The sequence below is a fragment of the Harmonia axyridis genome, chromosome 5 (genome assembly GCF_914767665.1).
Source record: "Harmonia axyridis chromosome 5, icHarAxyr1.1, whole genome shotgun sequence".
In the NCBI taxonomy this organism is placed as follows: domain Eukaryota; kingdom Metazoa; phylum Arthropoda; class Insecta; order Coleoptera; family Coccinellidae; genus Harmonia; species Harmonia axyridis.
Window position 1 is genome coordinate 3,320,630 of NC_059505.1, and position 18,772 is coordinate 3,339,401.

Below are 18,772 nucleotides of genomic sequence, written 5' to 3' on the forward strand. Positions count from 1 at the left end.
GCTAAGATCAGTGTACGACTCCTCCTGTTGCTGTGTTTATTAGGCAGATAAGCCCAAATAGAAATTGACTGGGGCTTCATTCTTTAAAGGATAACATGTGTGTAGCAGAATTTTTTTTGTGTTAGTTAGATTGCAGAGTTCATTTCTCATTGTTAATTCTAATTCACATGTAAAATCTCAAACCTAATATGTATAAATTCTAAATTATGTATAAAAAATACAACATATGTCATGGGAGACAACTGCCCTAAGGAGTTAATAGTGTTTCTTCAAACTTAACTAAGACAACCGTTTTGGGTTAACAGGATATTGGTATAAACAGTCAAGAAATTTGATTTGGAAATACGGAAGACACAACGCTGCTTATCATTGCACATACTAGTGAGGAGTTCATTCAAGACTTTCTTCAACGTGACAACGTCGCACAAGCGATGCCAACACTTCAGTAGAGGTCGTGCATGGCATTGAAAACTACAACTGATTCATAAAACATATCCACCGACGTACTCGTGTAAACAGTTGTCAATCAGTAGCTAGGAGTGTATGTTGGGAGCAGGCAGAACATAGAATTTTTTCTACGTAAAAGACAACTTGTTTGTGAATGCTGGATACACCAAATTTGAGATGAGCAACATCATAGGAGGCATAGAAGGGTAAGTCAGGATTTTTATTCGGTACCCAACAATTTTTTTGGTTATGAAGCAGAAGATGTTATGTTTCTTTTAAGTTAATTGAACAAATTGTCTTTTTTCGATTAATTATTCAAATTATGAGGAATTCCTGCTTCATAGTAAGTCTAACCTCATATTATTGAATTTTTAACAGGTACTTAATGCAGGAATGTGAATATTTCATCACCTTTATTGTTTCGAAATGAAACCTTTATCATTAATCATTTCACAAGAAGAGAAGGGGTGCAGGAAATAATATTTCTCTTGTTCTTAGGGTTCCGTACACAGAGAGACGAAACAGCTGTTGAAAAAACAAATTCTGAAACATTGTTAGATATTTTTTACGCAAATTTTGGTTCATTTCATTCAATAATAAACTTTTGAAAAACATTTCTGAACTCCTTTTGAACCTCATTTTACGTTTTGTAAAATGCATAAAACCAATGAATATGCTTATTTTACACAATGGTCTACTATTTCCTTTCCTCCTTGAACAACTTAATTTTTTGAAAATGCGGCTCAAAAATTTTTGGTCACTGATGGGTTCGACCCTGTGAGTTATTTGCTACCACATATGCGGTTTAACCAAGATGCCGCATGTCTCAGTAAAATTACTTACATATTCGAAAATCCATAACTCCAAGACTCTAGGGGCTAGTATTTTCGCTGAGAAATCTTGGGTTCGTTACCATGGTATTCATTTAAAAAAAATTTGCTAATGGCCTTCCTCGTTTTGAACGCATTTGCTGCATTGATTACCTACTATGATGTAAAAAGCCTTAATTTGTTTTCACATGACAATAGTGGCATATATGCTGTTGGGTAAACAATTAACAAAGCTGTGTCTGAAGTCACGATGGGACACAGTAACAACACCTATACAAATTAACACCGGTTCTTCTCCCAAGCTAAACTTCTGAGCGATCTTACAGAGATCTAAGGAAGTCGGCGTGAAAAAAACATTAATTAAGAGATTTTTATGTACCTATAATTCATTGGGGAAATGTGTGAATCTTTTCTCATGAAAGGTCCAAGTTGTAAAATGAAAATTTCCAATATAACTGTTACGTCCTCAGCACCTAGAAAAACTGTTGTACGGTAGTAGAAAAAATTATTTTAATCTTTTACTTTCATCGTTACATTAAGTTGTCCATATCTTTTGAATCATATCCAAAAGAGAATTATAGTTGCTTTTGTTAGTTAATATAAAGTCTCAATGCACCGTTTTATCAATTATGTATAAAGTGCTATGTGTTTCAGAATAAGATGCTAATCTTAAAGGATACCGATCGTTTGAAGCTTCTAAGGAGAAGAATTCCTGAAACGAATGTCCCAAACCTCTCATCTTTTGATCAGAGTTTAAAGAAAAAAAAAAATTATAACTTTAACAACTCCATATAGGTATATTTCTATGAAATTTTACACACTCTTTACGAGCATCGATGGCCATATCTTAACTTGGGAGATTTTTAAATTTCTTATCTTTTGACATTCGTACTGGATGTGAACTAGATAAAAAAAAATTCTGCACGCCATTGCTCTTTCAAAATATTTCTGAAATTTCCATTCATTTCATCTCCCTATAATTTTTTTTAACGGTTCTCGATAAAAGAAGCATTTAAGTGAAGTCAATTATTTCAGTAGTGGATTAATTTTATCACTGTATTAAAAGGTATAATTATTTGGGCATGAACAAAAATAATTCAGACAAGCTGTTGAAAGTGAGCATCTTTGAAGGCGTTTGAATTTACGACAAAAAATTTTTTTCTTCAAACTTTAACATCATTTATCTAATTATTTGAAAGGTTTAGGACAAAGGTACATAGGAACTTCTCTTTTTGAAGGTTTAAAAACCTTGAAGATCAGCATCTCATTCTGAAGCACCCTGTATATTCACGGATAGCATCATTATTAAATAGAGAATCGAATGCATAGGAGATTTTTTTTTGTAATTCATTTATTGATAAATGAGAGGGAAGTTAATGTCAATTAAGAGAGATAATGAAGCATGAATATTATATGAATTAATGTTATCGACAAAAGTTCGTTGCACTTCTCCTACCACATTGGATGCTGCCTTCGATCTTTGAGACTTTCGCCGAATCTTTTTTGTGTTCAATAAAACATGCCTCTTCAAGAAATTGATGCCCTCATTATGTGTATCCTTAGTAAAAACTCTGTGAAACTGAAGTACACTATTGTTATTATTTTCTCTCCACAGCATATCTCAATGCTTATGAAGTTATACAGCTAGGAAAATCTGTGCGATATACCAAACTCATTTTTGTACCAAATTCATGTGGATGCATACTTACTTAGTTGGTTTATTTTATGTAGACCTTAAATTCATCAGACCTACTGAATGAGTCCAAATTTTCCTTTGTAAGGGACACCGTATATATTACACACCATGATTTACTATTTCCTGCTTCATCTCACACAATATCTCGACTAACTTTTTTAATGGATCTAATAACAACAATTCTTGACGTCTATTCATTTTGATCTATGATTTACCATAATCAAACCTGAGGAGAAAGTAACGCCCTCTCGAATTATTTTTATAGTTCAAGATTCTAAATATGCTATATATTATTTACTGACAAGAAGTCAGGAGCTTTGGAGCGCTTGGGCCAACTCGTATTTCTATCATTTTTCTATCAAACTTCGCATGTAGTTTTTTGATGCAATATATTCAATGCAATATTTTTAATACTTGTTGAAATTCTTGATGATTAATAGATTCAAGCCTTTTCTGTGGAATTGCTGTTTTAAAATGAAATAAAATCGTTTTTTGACATGCTGAAATCCTCGCTAAAATTCTAATATGGTATCTAATCATTGGAACTTGAAATTTCTTTCCTACTTTTCCCTGTAGTAAAATATTTAGGTACCTTTTTCTGACTTAATATTGAAAGAACTCACTAGCTTGAAAAAATCTGATTCCTCGGAAATATATAGCTATTCAGATGCCGTCCTCAGTTACTTTGTTTTTTGTTATATACAAATAGAATGAAAAGTAGGTTTTTAATTAAGAACACCCTGTGGAGAGCATCACTGACAGACATTTTCTCTTTTCAGTAATTGCTGTATCTCAATTGTGAGACAAATGGTTTCAGTCTCAGAGTAATGAATATAGATAGAGGGAGCATATGTCATTTTCAGTTAGCAAATTTTCTTCCCAACATGAACTATCAAATTTGACATAAAGCGCGCGGAAATGAAAACATATCAATGATAAGATATTCCACTCAATTCGCGAGTTTCTCCACAAAGAACGCACTTCTTATGTCCCATAGTGAATCAACGTTTCATATTAACTCAAAATATATTGAAATAAATACCTAAATATATCAGAAATTCAGAAAACAAACTTCAAGCGCGCCAAACGACATGAAGCAACCGATGACACTAGGAGAGCAAAAGTTGCCAAACCTTGGATTTCAGCAGGTAGATACCGAAAATAATAAATATTCTGCTAATTATAAATTCGACAATTAGGAAAAATATCGGATTCCAAATATTCAAATTTGAATGTTTACTCGGGAATCGTTCAAATAAATATATTTCATTCAATATAATATACATTCATAACGATATTGTAAAATTTTAGATTTGAAAATAGTTCACAATCCGACAACGTAATGTAACCATGTTGGGGACATGTAAAAATTGCGTATAATTTCTCTATCTATGTTTATTACTCTATGGTTTCAGTATACTCAAAAAATATATTTCAAAATTTATATGTTGCAATGAATGAAAAGAAGAAATGTTCTATGTATCTGAACCGTTATGTTCCCGAAAAATCAAGATACAATCCAAAAAAAATATTACTAAAATCGCCCAAAGGGTTCAAGAGAAAATGAACTACAAACTTCTGTTTTTGTTATCCCTAATATTGCCGGTGTGTATTTCTAAAGTTAAGATGCTCACGATATTTGTTCAGACGAAGTTTTTTTTCTTAAAATGGATCCAAGAATCGCCCCCTCAAAGACTTCATAGAACACCCTCTATCTGTATATGATGAACACCACAAATGAGCCAAAATTATATATTTCATATTGGCTTTTCTCGTAATAGGTACATATATGGATATTTTTATAGTAGGTAGGTGTGGTATCTATCGTCATGTACATTCCTCATATAAGTATTCATTTTCCAATCATTTATCGGATAACACTTGATAATGAACATGAAATTATCAAGTCTATTCAGTCAAAAGGAACTGATAAAGTAGGGGATATTCATAGTCGCCAAATACGAATTTTTTTATCTGTCTTTCTACAAAAACAATCTTGTTATCTGATAACAAGGATTAGGGATTTTGAATTTCGAGATGAGGTGAGTGGACAAATATGGAGTATTGCGGAAATTTATCTTTCGGAAATGATATTCATCGAATCCTTTCGATTGTATGTTAATGATCAGTCAAAAATAGTGTCCTTCGACATTGTTTGCTTTCGCTCGATTTTAACTGTGTATTACGTCGAACGGCTAGACATTTATTCCGTAAACAAGTGAAGATTGATTGACAGTTCTCGATGAAATCTGAACACGTGTCCATCGGTTTTAACGATAAAAAAATACGTATTTGCATCAGACTATCGATAATTTCACCTGCTCCAAAATTCTCAGGAATGTTATTCTGATTACTTAATACTCTCGTTTGTTCTCTGTAATTGTAATTCAATCGATAAATACCATATTTGCATTTAAATACGACAGATTAACTTGATCTTGAACCAATTCATTTTAGTTTAGTTAATTTCTCGAGGAAGTGCTAACAATTGGCCACCGAGATCTTGTGATTTAACACCTTTAGACTTCCTTTGGAGTCACGTGAAATAAAGGGTGTTTTTTAAGAGCTATAGAACTTTAAATTGCAATAAAACAACGATGGATTATTCGATTGACATGAATTTTATTTATCCGCAATATAATCTTGTGGCATTACATTTTAAATATGATTTCTGGCATATGACCGCCACGGCTGGCTCGGATGTAGTCCAATCTGGACGTCCAATTTTCGATGACTTTTTCCAACATTTGTGGCCGTATATCGGCAATAACACGGCGAATGTTGTCTTCCAAATGGTCAAGGGTTTGTGGCTTATCCGCATAGACCAATGACTTTACATAGCCCCACAGAAAGTAGTCTAGGGGTGTTAAATCACAAGATCTTGGAGGCCAATTCACAGGTCCACAACGTGAGATTAGGCGGTCACCAAACGTGTATTTCAATAAATCGATTGTGGCACGAGCTGTGTGACATGCTGCGCCGTCTTGTTGTAACCACAGCTCCTGGACATCATGGTTGTTCAATTCAAGAATGAAAAAGTAGGTAATCATGGCTCTATACCGATCACCATTGACTGTAACGTTCTGGCCATCATCGTTTTTGAAGAAGTACGGACCAATGATTCCACCAGCCCATAAAGCGCACCAAATGCGGCAGTTTTGTTTGTTGACGTAGCCATTCAACCAGAAGTGCGCTTCATCGCTAAACAAAATAAAATGGACGTAGTGCGCGATACGTATTCCGCACAGAACCATTATTTTCGAAATAAAATTGCACTATTTGCAAGCATTGTTCAGGCGTGAGTCTATTCGTGATGAATTGCCAAACCAAACTGACAATAAATCACTTGACAGCTGTTGAATCGGTAGCCATCTTGAACAGTAATGCCAACTTAAAGTTATATACCTCGGAAAAAAAACACCCGTTATAATGTCTCTGTCAATGCTTCACAATCGATTCAAGACCTTAAAAATGGAAGAGCTCTCATAAGCTCCTAACTTCATGTCTAATTTTTTCATTCGATATTTGGATTCTATACATTCCAAAACGTAAACCGTGGACATTTCAGAGAGGGTTGAAGCTTTTTCCTTTACCAATTCCAAATATTTATTCTTACAAATAATTAACCAGAAATCAAATTTGAAAATAATATTCAATGTGATATAACCGTGAAAAAAAAAATAATTTTTATTAGGATTTTTATCGGAAAAACCTGGGTCCAAATCTGCGTGGTAATTATAATATGATTTTTTTCCTCATAAGATTTGAGATATTTTGTGGAACATGAGGTCAAAATAAATCGTTATGTAAAGTGTTCTTTGAAAAAGTTGAGCTTTTGCGATAGTATAGGCTTTTTATATTTTGCAGTATATCAATTTTCCTCGAATGATTACGAAGGTTCTTTTTGGGAGTAACAATTACATTCTATTCTAGGATATGTTACGTAGTACTCTATCTTCTCAGCTCTATTTTCGCTTAATTTATCGTTCTATATTCAGATTAAATGTAATCAAAATGAAATACGCACTAGATCTCATCTCATTTGCTTCATAGGGTAATCGAAAATTGCTCATCTCGTTTATCTATTTGCTGACTATCCTCAAAAAAGCTCTTTCGAATGTAATTAATAAATTTTCATTATTTGTCAAATGGTATTGATCTGAAACCAGAAATTGTTGTTCGTTATTTTATTCATTTATTACAAACGGCAGAGTCAATTTTCCAAGATATACAACATTATATAATTATTAAGATATAATATATATAATTGCGCAATTTATCACAGGAATTTGGTTAAATATAATATAATATAATAAGTTATATGGTTCTTCAGTCTCCATCTGAGTCATCTTGAACATTTTTACATTAATTACCATGTATTTAACTTATGATGTTGATTATAATTTTTTGAACCTTTAGAGCCAGAAAAGGGATATTTTGAACCTGAACTTCAGTTCTATTATGTTAATTCTTTCTTATCTATTTTATTATTAATGATTTTCATATTGAGGCAGATGTTTTGCGTGAGAACATCGAAAAAATTGTGATTTGTTATTCCTAAGAAATCATATTATTTGTCAAATATTAAATTGAAAAATATTTGAGGTACCCTTGTAACACTACACAAGAGATAAATAAATGTTTTTCACATATCCTCTTTAATATCTGTGTAAATATTTATTTTAGTTGTAAATATATGTAATGTGCTTCAACAAATATAATGAAATTTCGCATTGACATTTGTATCACATCATTACAGTTAAAATCGATTCTTTAGATAAACTCCACTCGAAGAGCTCTCGAGATTGTTCTACAGACCCACCGATTTTTTAAACAATTTCAAATACTACTCTTCCGAAAACGTAAACTGAATTCTTCAAACATTATTGGAACTTTTAATCTTCGATTAGCTATTATTCCAATATGATAAGCATACCTAAACTATTCATTATGCATATATATGTTAATTTTTTCTATTGTCGGTCAGTTATTCAGTTTAATATTCAACATGTTCTTCCGTAAAAAAAAGGAGAATACACTTTGTTCAAATTTGAACATTGCTTTTGTCTAACTTCTCAAACTATGACTAATCTGTACTCAAATTCAATTCTGTCCGCCCGGCCTGCCGTCTAACTTGAAATTCTCTCGAAATAAACAGTTTACTCCGTTGCTTGTGTGGCACGTAGTGCCGTCTTGTTGGAAATAACGTCTTCCACATAACAGGTGTTTTTTTCGAGGTATATAACTTTAAGTTGGCATTACTGTTCAAGATGGCGACCGATTTAACAGCTGTCAAGTGATTTATTCTGTGTTTGGTTTGAGAATTCATCATGAATAGACTCACGCCTGAACAACGCTTGCAAATAGTGCAATTTGATTTCGAAAATAATGGTTCTGTGCGGAATACGTATCGCGCACTACGTCCATTTTATTTTGTTTAGCGATGAAACGCACTTCTGGTTGAATGGCTACGTCAACAAACAAAACTGCCGCATTTGGAGTGAAGCTAATCCTCAAGTTTATTATTATTATTACATGGAATAAGAGCTGAGGTTGGTAACCTATAAAAGCTCAGAAATGGAGAAAAAAAATAAAAATAAAAATTAAATTAAACAGAAGTACATTACTAAACTAAACTAAAGTAAACCAAAAAGCACAAAGGTAAATATACAAAGTCACCGCCGAGTACACCATCCATCGTATAATATATATAATTGGTAATTCGGAATAAGGACTACAGAATCAGAAATATCAGTATGCAACCAAGATTCAGTAATGAAAATGAGCGATGGACCATGCACTCTAACAAATGAGAGAAGTTCATGATATTTCGAATGGAGAGATTGAATGTAAGTATAAATAAAACTCTTTTCCTGCATGGCACCACTACCACTCAGTTTTCTGGAGTCTGGGATACAATTGTTGGCTCTCCCCTGACGTACTTTATTGTCAAGTCCCTTTCTCCGGACGTTTCGCGTTCCTTCAGATCAAGGCGAAGCTGACTCAGAGTTGCTAACTGGTGAGGAGTCTTGTCATCAGAAACTAGTACGCGCTTGAAATCTCCAGAATTGAGAAGCTTCTTCTTGTTTCTCAGCAATGTTCCCACAACCCCGTTGTTCGAAAAGGAAACCCTCAGCAGACGTGGGTGGGATGGATTACGTTTTCCAATACGGGAAATCTTGACAATCGCGCTTTGTATAGAGTTATCAATCGATTCCAGTATCTTGACAGCCACGTCGGTGTCACCCTCCTCTGGGTCAGATTCAGGTACATTTTTAAGCAAAATGTTATAAGAACGTTTGACTCGCTCTAAAATCTCAGCGGAATCCAAAGAACATAGAGATGGTAGTCTATCGGGAGCAGCGGATAGAGTAGATTTAATCTTTACTATATCGTAAGTCATCTCATCAACTCTCGAAACCACAGCGTTCTGTGATGACTCTATTTGAGACAACTTATTTTGACACTCGTCAATAATGGAGCTATGGCTACTTAACTGCGAGGTATGTTCATCGAGAGTTGTTTTGCATTCACGCAGCTCGGCCAAAATTAGAGACTGATCGGATTTTATTGATTTTATATCCTCAGATACTGAACTCATTTTACTCATTAGGAGAGAAAAATGTTCGAGTGTTACAGGCTGATCAGATTGCGAGTTACTCCGTAGCAATCGTTTGCTACTCAGGCACGGCGGACAGCTCCACTTACCCTTCGACTCCCTCATAAACTCAGAGTCAACAGGCGATATATCAACACACGAAGCATGATAGAATATGCGGCAGGTAGAGCATTTTTATCTGATTCGGTGGCTTTTTTCGAGCATTTAAAGCAGTACGAGGGCATGATTAGTAGAAAAATATTAATTTAAATAGGAAAGGAGAGGCAAGTAAACTTTTCACTCTTGTGGGTCGATACAAGAGACTTTCACAGAGAGGGAAGACCACGGAATGATAGGAAATGGTGATCAGGCCGCGAAATAATTTGCTACGATTATCGGTCTGCTGAATTTAAATATTATGATCCAGTGCGGTCCAAGCGGTTCCCATGACAGAGCCGAGAGAATGAAATATGTAAAGATTGTGAAATGTGGGGATCAAAAACCGAAAACCAATGAGCGTTCAACGAAGGGGGGGAAAGAACGCCAGGATCAACAATTATCTGCGCGGGTGGGATGCTAATATCGACCTTAGAGATGTAAACAAAGATCAGTGATGAAAAAATCGACAGAATTAAGACAAAGATTTACCAAAGTGAATTGGAAAATTATATTATCCTACCTGAGGAAATACTGAAAACTGTATCATTCAACACTAAAATATCAATGTAGAACACAGATAACCATCTATTATCTAAAGTTGATTGAGAGCTACAGCAAAACGCGTATAGACGAGGCAGTACTTCGATCAAATATCAAGTGTATGTCGAAACACCGTTACATCCAGAAAAACTGACTGTTTGGTACGCTTTATGGACTGGTGGAATCATTGGTCCGTACTTCTTCAAAAACGATGATGGCCAGTACGTTACAGTCAATGGTGATCGGTATAGAGCCATGATTACTAACTTTTTCATTCCTGAATTGGACAACCATGATGTCCAGGAGCTGTGGTTTCAACAAGACGGCGCCGGCGCAACATGTCACACAGCTCGTGCCACAATCGATTTATTGAAAGACACGTTTGGTGACCGCCTAATTTCACGGTTTGGACCTGTGAATTGGCCTCCAAGATCTTGTGATTTACCACCGCTAGAATACTTTCTGTAGGGCTATGTAAAGTCATTGGTCTATGCGGATAAGCCACAAACCCTTGACCATTTGGAAGACAACATTCGCCGTGTTATTGCCGATATACGGCCACAAATGTTGGAAAAAGTAATCGAAAATTGGACGTCTAGATTGGACTACATCCGAGCCAGCCGTGGCGGTCATATGCCAGAAATCATATTTAAAATGTAATGCCACAAGATTATCTTGCGTATAAATAAAATTCATGTCAATCGAATAATCCATCGTTGTTTTATTGCAATTTAAAGTTCTTTAGCTCTAAAAAAAACACCCTTTATATATCTTTCAAATCCAAAAATCACATTATTAACTTGTCTCAACAGCTCAAATTTTTCCACCAGTTCTACTATAGCCGGCCGAGAATGTGCTTCACGACCATCCAAAAGTGCTTTATGTTTGCGAATTTTCACCATTTTTGTAGTGAATACTGAAATTCAACAATTTAAAATTTAAATCCGTTGTTGAAAACGTGTATCGTTCCATTTTTAGTGATGTCGTAGTTTTACTTGTCAAATGTCAAAAGATGACAGCTTCAAAAGTGATAGCAGCCCAACCACTTTCTGGAAAATCCTCCACAATGATAAAGATGAATAACTTATTGGCGAAGGCACTGTATAAGTTGATCGCTTCTGTTACCAAGTTCTCTACTTTTTAGATCTTTTAGGCGTTAAAAATATTTTACGGTCCATGTTATTTGAAATTGAAAATACTAGAAATCTTCAAGAATTTTTTTTTATAAGAATAGCAATAAATTCATCGTTGATCAGAGAGTCTTATCATCATTATGTAATATTCGTGAGAGAATTGAAGTTTTTCAAAAGCTATTCAAATAGCAAATAGCAATAGATTAATCTAATAAATGTTACTAATCACGATTATTTCTCCTTTCAGTGGGGCTACCCATTCGACACTCACACTATTAGATACATCGGGAAATGTAGTAACTACAGTAAAATCCCAAGGAACAAATCATCACCTCATAGGAATGGAAGAATGCAGAAAAAGGATAGCAAACTTAGTCAATATGGCCAAGAAAGAAGCCGGAATTTCATTAGATACACCACTTTTAGCCTTGGTGAGTAATCAACAAAAATCAAACTACGATATTTTAGTAAGTACAATTCAGCGGTCCCTGCCTTGTGCACCCAAACCTCCGTAGTGGGGGAACTGGTGGCTCATTAGTCCACCAAGATTGCCATGCATTGGAAAGGATATGGAAATTATAATTTTGATATAATTCTGGGATTTCAACATTCAATGTCAGAATGCAGTACAAATTTGAGCCAATGAAAATATTTTCCAAAAGAATTTGTGATGATTACTTGCTTTTAATATTTTCCAAATCAACTATGCAATATAGTCCAAAATCTTATACCATAATCGTACAAATAAGATAGCAGGTTCACTAGGGTAGATTTTGTATCATGAGCTTGACTTGATATTCATGCTACTTGACTTGGGCTTGACTTGAAATCAATTCAAGTTCAAGTCAAGTAATAGTTTTTCAAAATCAAGTCAAGAACTTGATGAATAAATATTTGACTTGACATTGAAGAACTACTACTTGAACTTGTGTTGATTTCAAGTCAAGCCCAAGTCAAGTAGCTTGAATATCAAGTCAGGCCTTGAATCCCTGAACATGAGGTCTGCTCTTTCGCAGTTAATTAATTTTTGCAACGGTGAAAGCAGTAAACTAACTTTTCAAGTCCTTTTCATTGAAGAAAAATTGAACACGCCTCTCTTTCATAGTGTGCTACTCTTTGATTTTTTAGGGTTTGAGCCTAAGTGGGTGCGAACTGGAGGAGTCAAATAATCAACTTGTTGAGGGACTTAAAAAAAGTTATCCCAACCTCAGTCAATATATTGCTATCGGGAGTGATACTGACGGATCAGTAGCTGCAACCTCAAATAATGGTGGTTTGGTTTCCATTGCAGGCACTGGCTCCAATACTCTTCTCATAAATCCTGATGGGACAAGGACACAATGTGGTGGCTGGGGTTACCTTCTAGGAGATGAAGGAAGTGGTAAGTTCTAATATACATAGGTGTACAACTTTTCTTCCGCCATTTTTTTTTCAGAAATTCGATTACATTACATTACATTATGATTAAAAGTATTGTCCATCCCTGGCCACTACTTTCTCCCATCTTTCGCGCAGCGTGCGAATCCAGCGTTGAAAAAACTAGTCATCTTTTGAAGCAATCCCCGGATCGATCCAATTTTTACCTCTTCATAATACCATAAGTGCTGGTGAGCCAGGCCGTGCATCATTGATCGAAACAAGTGATAGTCCGAGGGAGCAACATTTAGAGAATGCGGCGGGTGGGGTAGGACTTCCCATTTTAACGTTTCCAAGTATGTCTTGACCACTTCGCAACATGGGGTCGAACATTGTCATGCTGCAAAATCACTTTATCATGTCTCTCGTTGTATCGCGGCCGTTTGTCTCTAATGCTCAGCTCACACGCATTAATTTCATTCGATAACGATCGCCTGTGATTGCTTGAGGCGGTTTTAACAACTCAAAATACACTACGCCGAGCTAGTCCTACCAAATACTGAGCATGACCGTGGAACCGTGAATATTCGGTTTGGCTGTCGACGTGGAAGCATGACCGGGATATTTTCATGATTTTCTGTATTTGAGATTATCGTAATGAACCCATTTTTTGTTACCCGTCACAATGCGATGCAAAAATCCCTTTCATCTTTGCCTTGCAAGAAGCTGTTCACAAGCAAACAAACACCATTCAACATCTCTCTGCTTCACCTCGTACGTCACTCAATTTCCTTGTTTCTGAATCATTCCCATAACTTTCAGGCGTTTTGAAATGGTTTGTTGGGTCACTCTCAATGATCCTGCCAATTCTTGTTACGTTTGACACAAGTCTTCTTCGTCAAAATCAGCGTTGTTGAAGCGTTGAAACCACTCTCGGTACATTCTTTCACTAGCAGCGGCCTCACCATAGGTATTTGAGAGCATTCGATGAGCATCAGCCTCATATTTTTTCATATTGAAGCAGAAAATCAAAACCTTCCGCAAATGACAAGAATTTGGTTCGTGAGCTGACATGTTTAATCGAGAATAACTTTATGATGTAGACACAAATCGACTAATATTTCGATGGCGTTATGTTTACGAATACCTAAGCTTATTGTATGACATCTACGATCTTTTTATTTCGACTACCACTTACCGTTATAGCAATCTATAGCAAAATGGCGGAAGCAAAATTGTATATTCATATAAATATATCCATAATTTTAATTTCATAAATTAAGGTATGGCTAAATGTTATAGTTATAGCTAGCAATAACTTTTCGAGGTATTAATGAATATCATTGCTAATCTAATATTATACCTTGCTTTCATTTGTCTCTGTTCAAAGATAATGTTCTCGACCATACATTGTTCTCAAATGTCTACTTTATAATGCAATAAATGTTACATAACTTGGTAATTCATGTTTCATTCAACCGTTGAATTATTGAATTCATCAGCTTCTAGAAGCTATGCCGTGCCGATGTAGCCATTACTGCCGATTTTTTGTGTTTTTATGAGGTGATAGGAAGCGATATATCTCATTATATTCTTCATTGTTTTGGTTGGTGGTTTTCTCGCATTCTTCTTGATACACCATTTATTTCGCTATCTTTCAGTCAATTATCTATTCTCTATGGTAGTATGAACAGATTTGCCATGATATAACTGAAATAAATAGATAAAACTAATGCATTTTTCATTTGCACTAACTTGAGTCAGTAATGAAAGCTGATAAAAACTAACGAAGGTGCATCTTCTGGAAAAAGGTACTGGATGTTGCTAACATACTGTCCATGTTGACAAAATCATCATCGAAAATATGTTAAAAATTTCCTCAGCAAAAAATACATTTAATGATCCAAACCTTTAGTTTGACTGGTTTTTCATGAATATTTCAATAATATTTGATTATAATTAGATAATCCGTCCGTTGTTCAACTGAGCGATCCTATAAATTGAGAACATTCATTGACATCTTCGAATTATTTGAAATGGTGGCATATTCTACATAGATTTTTAAACTTTCCAACTCTTTTCAGCTTGGGACATCGCTCACAGATCCATCAAAACCTGCTTCGACGCGATTGACAAACTCGAAAAACCTCCACATCCTATAGACACTCTGTGGAAGAGAATCCAAAAATATTTCGAGATCACCAACCAACCAGACCTCCTAGACATATTCTACGGTCCATTCTGCAAAGCGAAGATTGCAGGGTTTTGCAAAGAAGTAGCCGAATTAGCAAACTCCGGTGATCCTCTTGCTCTTCATATATTCTCAGAAGCTGGACGATATATTGCCAAGTCAATAACAGCTGTTTATCCTAAGGCATCACCAAAACTAACTGATATGCCGGATGGTCTTCAAGTAGCCTGTGTAGGTTCTGTTTGGCTCAGTTGGAGCTTACTCAAAGAAGGATTCGTTAGACACATCGAGGACAATACTGATATCCAGAAATTAATGCTCATAAGAGTTATATGTCCTAGTGGACTTGGTGCTGCTTATATGGCTTGTGATAAACTGGGTTTAGATGTTCCTAGAAGTTATAATAAGAACTATGAGATACTCTTCAGATACAAAAGAAATAGCAGTTCCTACGTTTGTTCAAGTAGCTAGAAAATTGATGTATAGAATTCGTTAAAATAATATTGTATATAATATATACATAAGCATCATATGCATACGTACATATCTGAATGTTGATAAGACTCCTAAAGAACTATATTCCTATTTTTTCAAATGAAAATAAAACTGGTTCACTATGATCCAGTTCAGAGCTATTTTTGTGTACATTGGTAATAAAATATGGTTGATTTTAATATGTTGTCAATTATTTATTTATGTAGGTCGAATATTTCTAATTCATTTAATTTAGCGGGAGCACCACCACGTGGTTGCTCAGTTCAAAAAGAAATTAGAGATATTTCTTCTTGCAACTCGCTGATTTTTATGTAGTTTCATACAATTTTCTTGGACAATCTACATGGTAGAAAGTAAATATTTTGAATTTTCGAATGAAAAACAAAAGAAAGTAGATAACTTTTCGTTTTTTGCGAAAAAAAAATGGATGATATGTACTCTGTACAAAGCACTGATATAATTTTGAAATATTCGTGAAGAAAAACCTATCAAAAAGCATCGAAATTGTTTTTTAGACCCCTCAAATTGAAATGGTTTTTTGAATATCGTGTTCTGATCTGAAACATAGTGAGGTTTCAAGGGAGTAGCTTAAGTCCAGGAGAAATAATGTAACGGGTGTTTTTTTTTCGAGGTATTTAACTTTAAGTTGGCATTACTGTTCAAAATGGCGTCCGATTTAACAGCTGTCAAGTTATTTATTTTCAGTTTGGTTTGGCAATTCATCATGAATAGACTCACGCCTGAACAAGGCTTGCAAATAGTGCAAAATCATTTCGAAAATAATGGTTCTGTGTATCGCGCACTACGTCCATTTTATTTTGTTTAGCGATGAAGCGCACTTCTGGTTGAATGGCTACGTCAACAAACAAAACTGCCGCATTTGAAGTGAAGCTAATCCTCAAGTGTATTTCGAAACACCGTTACATCTAGAAAAACTGACTCTTTGGTGCGCTTTATGAGCTGGTGGAATCATTGGTCCGTAGTTCTTCAAAAACGATGATGGCCAGAACGTTACAGTCAATGGTGATCGGTATAGAGCCATGATTACTAACTTTTTCATTCCCGAATTGAACAACCATGATGTCCAGGAGCTGTGGTTCCAACAAGACGGCGCAACATGTCACACAGCTCGTGCCACAATCGATTTATTGAAAGACACGTTTGGTGACCGCCTAATTTCACGTTTTGGACCTGTGAATTGGCCTCCAAGATATTGTGATTCAACACCGCTAGACTACTTTCTGTGGGACTATGTAAAGTCATTGGTCTATGCGGATAAGGCACAAACCCTTGACCATTTGGAAGACAACATTCGCCGTGTTATTGCCGATATACGGCCACAAATGTTGGAAAAAGTCATCGAAAATTGGACGTCCAGATTGGACTACATCCGAGCCAGCCGTGGCGGTCATATGCCAGAAATCATATTTAAAATGTAATGCCTCAAGATTATCTTGCGGATAAATAAAATTTATGTTAATCGAATAATCCATCGTTGTTTTATTGCAGTTTAAAGTTCTATAGCTCTAAAAAAAAAAAACCTTTACTAATCGCCAAACTGCAAGCATTTTCGTGATATTCATAGTCGAATCAATCAATAAAATGGTACATAATCCCATATGGAGGAACTTTCAATTTTGTAAAGGTTAGAGGTAGGGAATCCAATCCCACGGATCTGCAAGAATGCGGTATTGTTTTCGGGCGAGAACGAAATTTGGCTAATCAGGAATCGTCAAATCTTCCACCGCTCACTGATTTTTCGTAGACGTCACAGTTTAGGGAAAAACTTAGTTCAACCTTTGGAAAAAAACCGTAAACATTGTATCCCTATACAAAAATCGTTATATGTATCTCCTACAATATTTGTCACAGACCCCTCAAATATTTTTTGGAGATCAGACTTTGATCTAAAACATTATGAAGTTTCAGGTACGTATCTTGCATCCAGAAGATATAAAGCAAGAAAAGAAAAGTTACATAAATCATACAGAAATTGCCAGGGCTTCTCATGACTTCCTGTGACTTCCTATGACTTCCCATGAAATGTACAATGACCACCCATATAGCGTGATATTCAAGAGGTAACCTCTTATAGGAAAATCCTATACAATATCATCCTCATATTTCTGTAACTAACTGTTTAGTTCCCTATGCGTTCCTTTTATTATTATTATTATAATTTCAATAAGAGTAGAGGTACAAACCTATAATACTCAATCTAACCTAATCTATTCATGAACAAGTTAATACAGAAAAATAACTGCATAACACTTGAATTCGGAATTGAATCGAATACGTGGAAGGGACAAATACCTAGCAATTTTGTAAGTTGTCCACGAACAGTCCATAAGGCTATCAACTCTATCTAGATATAGGACGAGAAAATTTGGATCTTACAATATATTTGTTTGGCTATTGTTCGCCCTGCAATAAACCTTTCTCAGATATAAATATACTTCAATTATCTCATTAAGTATGTCTTGAAGACGTTCCTTTGTAAAATAAAATAGAATTGAGAGACAGGATTAAGTGGTTTATTATTAAATTGCCTAGAAGTTGAATCATCATTTACTATGTCAATGATTTGACTTCCCAAATTTCACATAGGGAGAAAATGGATATTCCCATTGACAACAAACGGAAATATAACAGGCCAATTGAAAAGTCCACGGTCTACCATAGTAAAACCCATTTTTTTGGTGAAATTCGATTTTATTATTCAACATAGTTGCCTTCGAGGGCGATTCAACGAATATAACGATCTTCTAAATTTTCTATACCATTTTTGTAGTACGATTTGTCTTTCGCTTCAAAATAGGACTCAGTTTCGGCGATTACCTTTTCATTGGCGCTAAATTTCTCTCCAGCGAGCATTCTTTTGAGGCCTGAGAACAAGAAAAAGTCGCTGGGGCCCAGATCTGGCGAATAAGATGGATGCAGAAGCAATTCGAAGTCCAATTCATGCAATTTTGCCATTGTTTTCATTGATTTGTGACACGGCGCATTGTCTTGATCAAACAGCACCTTTTTTTTCTTCAAATGGGGCTGTTTTTTAACGATTTCATCCTTCAAACGGTCCAATAACGTTATATAATGATTGCTGTTGATGGTCTGGCCCTTTTGGAGTGATCAAAAACGAATACAAAGCGAGGAAAAACACAACAGTCGTTAAAAAAAGGCCTCATTTGAAGAAAGGTGCTGTTTGCTCAAGACAATGCGCCGTGTCACAAATCAATGAAAACAAAGGTAAAATTGCATGAATTGGGCTTCGAATTGCTTCTGCATCCACCTTATTCGCCAGATCTGGCCCCCAGCGATTTTTTCCTG

The 18,772-nt window shown here is 35.3% G+C and overlaps 1 protein-coding gene across 1 annotated transcript; it reads left to right on the forward strand.

Annotated features, from left to right (window-relative positions):
* The first annotated feature begins 353 nt into the window (after window positions 1–353).
* On the forward strand, window positions 354–15,624 carry LOC123680303 (N-acetyl-D-glucosamine kinase). Its single transcript, XM_045618129.1, has 4 exons — window positions 354–653; window positions 11,651–11,834; window positions 12,532–12,784; window positions 14,844–15,624. The coding sequence occupies exons 1-4, from the start codon at window positions 625–627 to the stop codon at window positions 15,419–15,421; spliced, it is 1,044 nt and encodes a 347-aa protein (XP_045474085.1). The 5' UTR covers window positions 354–624; the 3' UTR covers window positions 15,422–15,624.
* The last annotated feature ends 3,148 nt before the right edge of the window (window positions 15,625–18,772 follow it).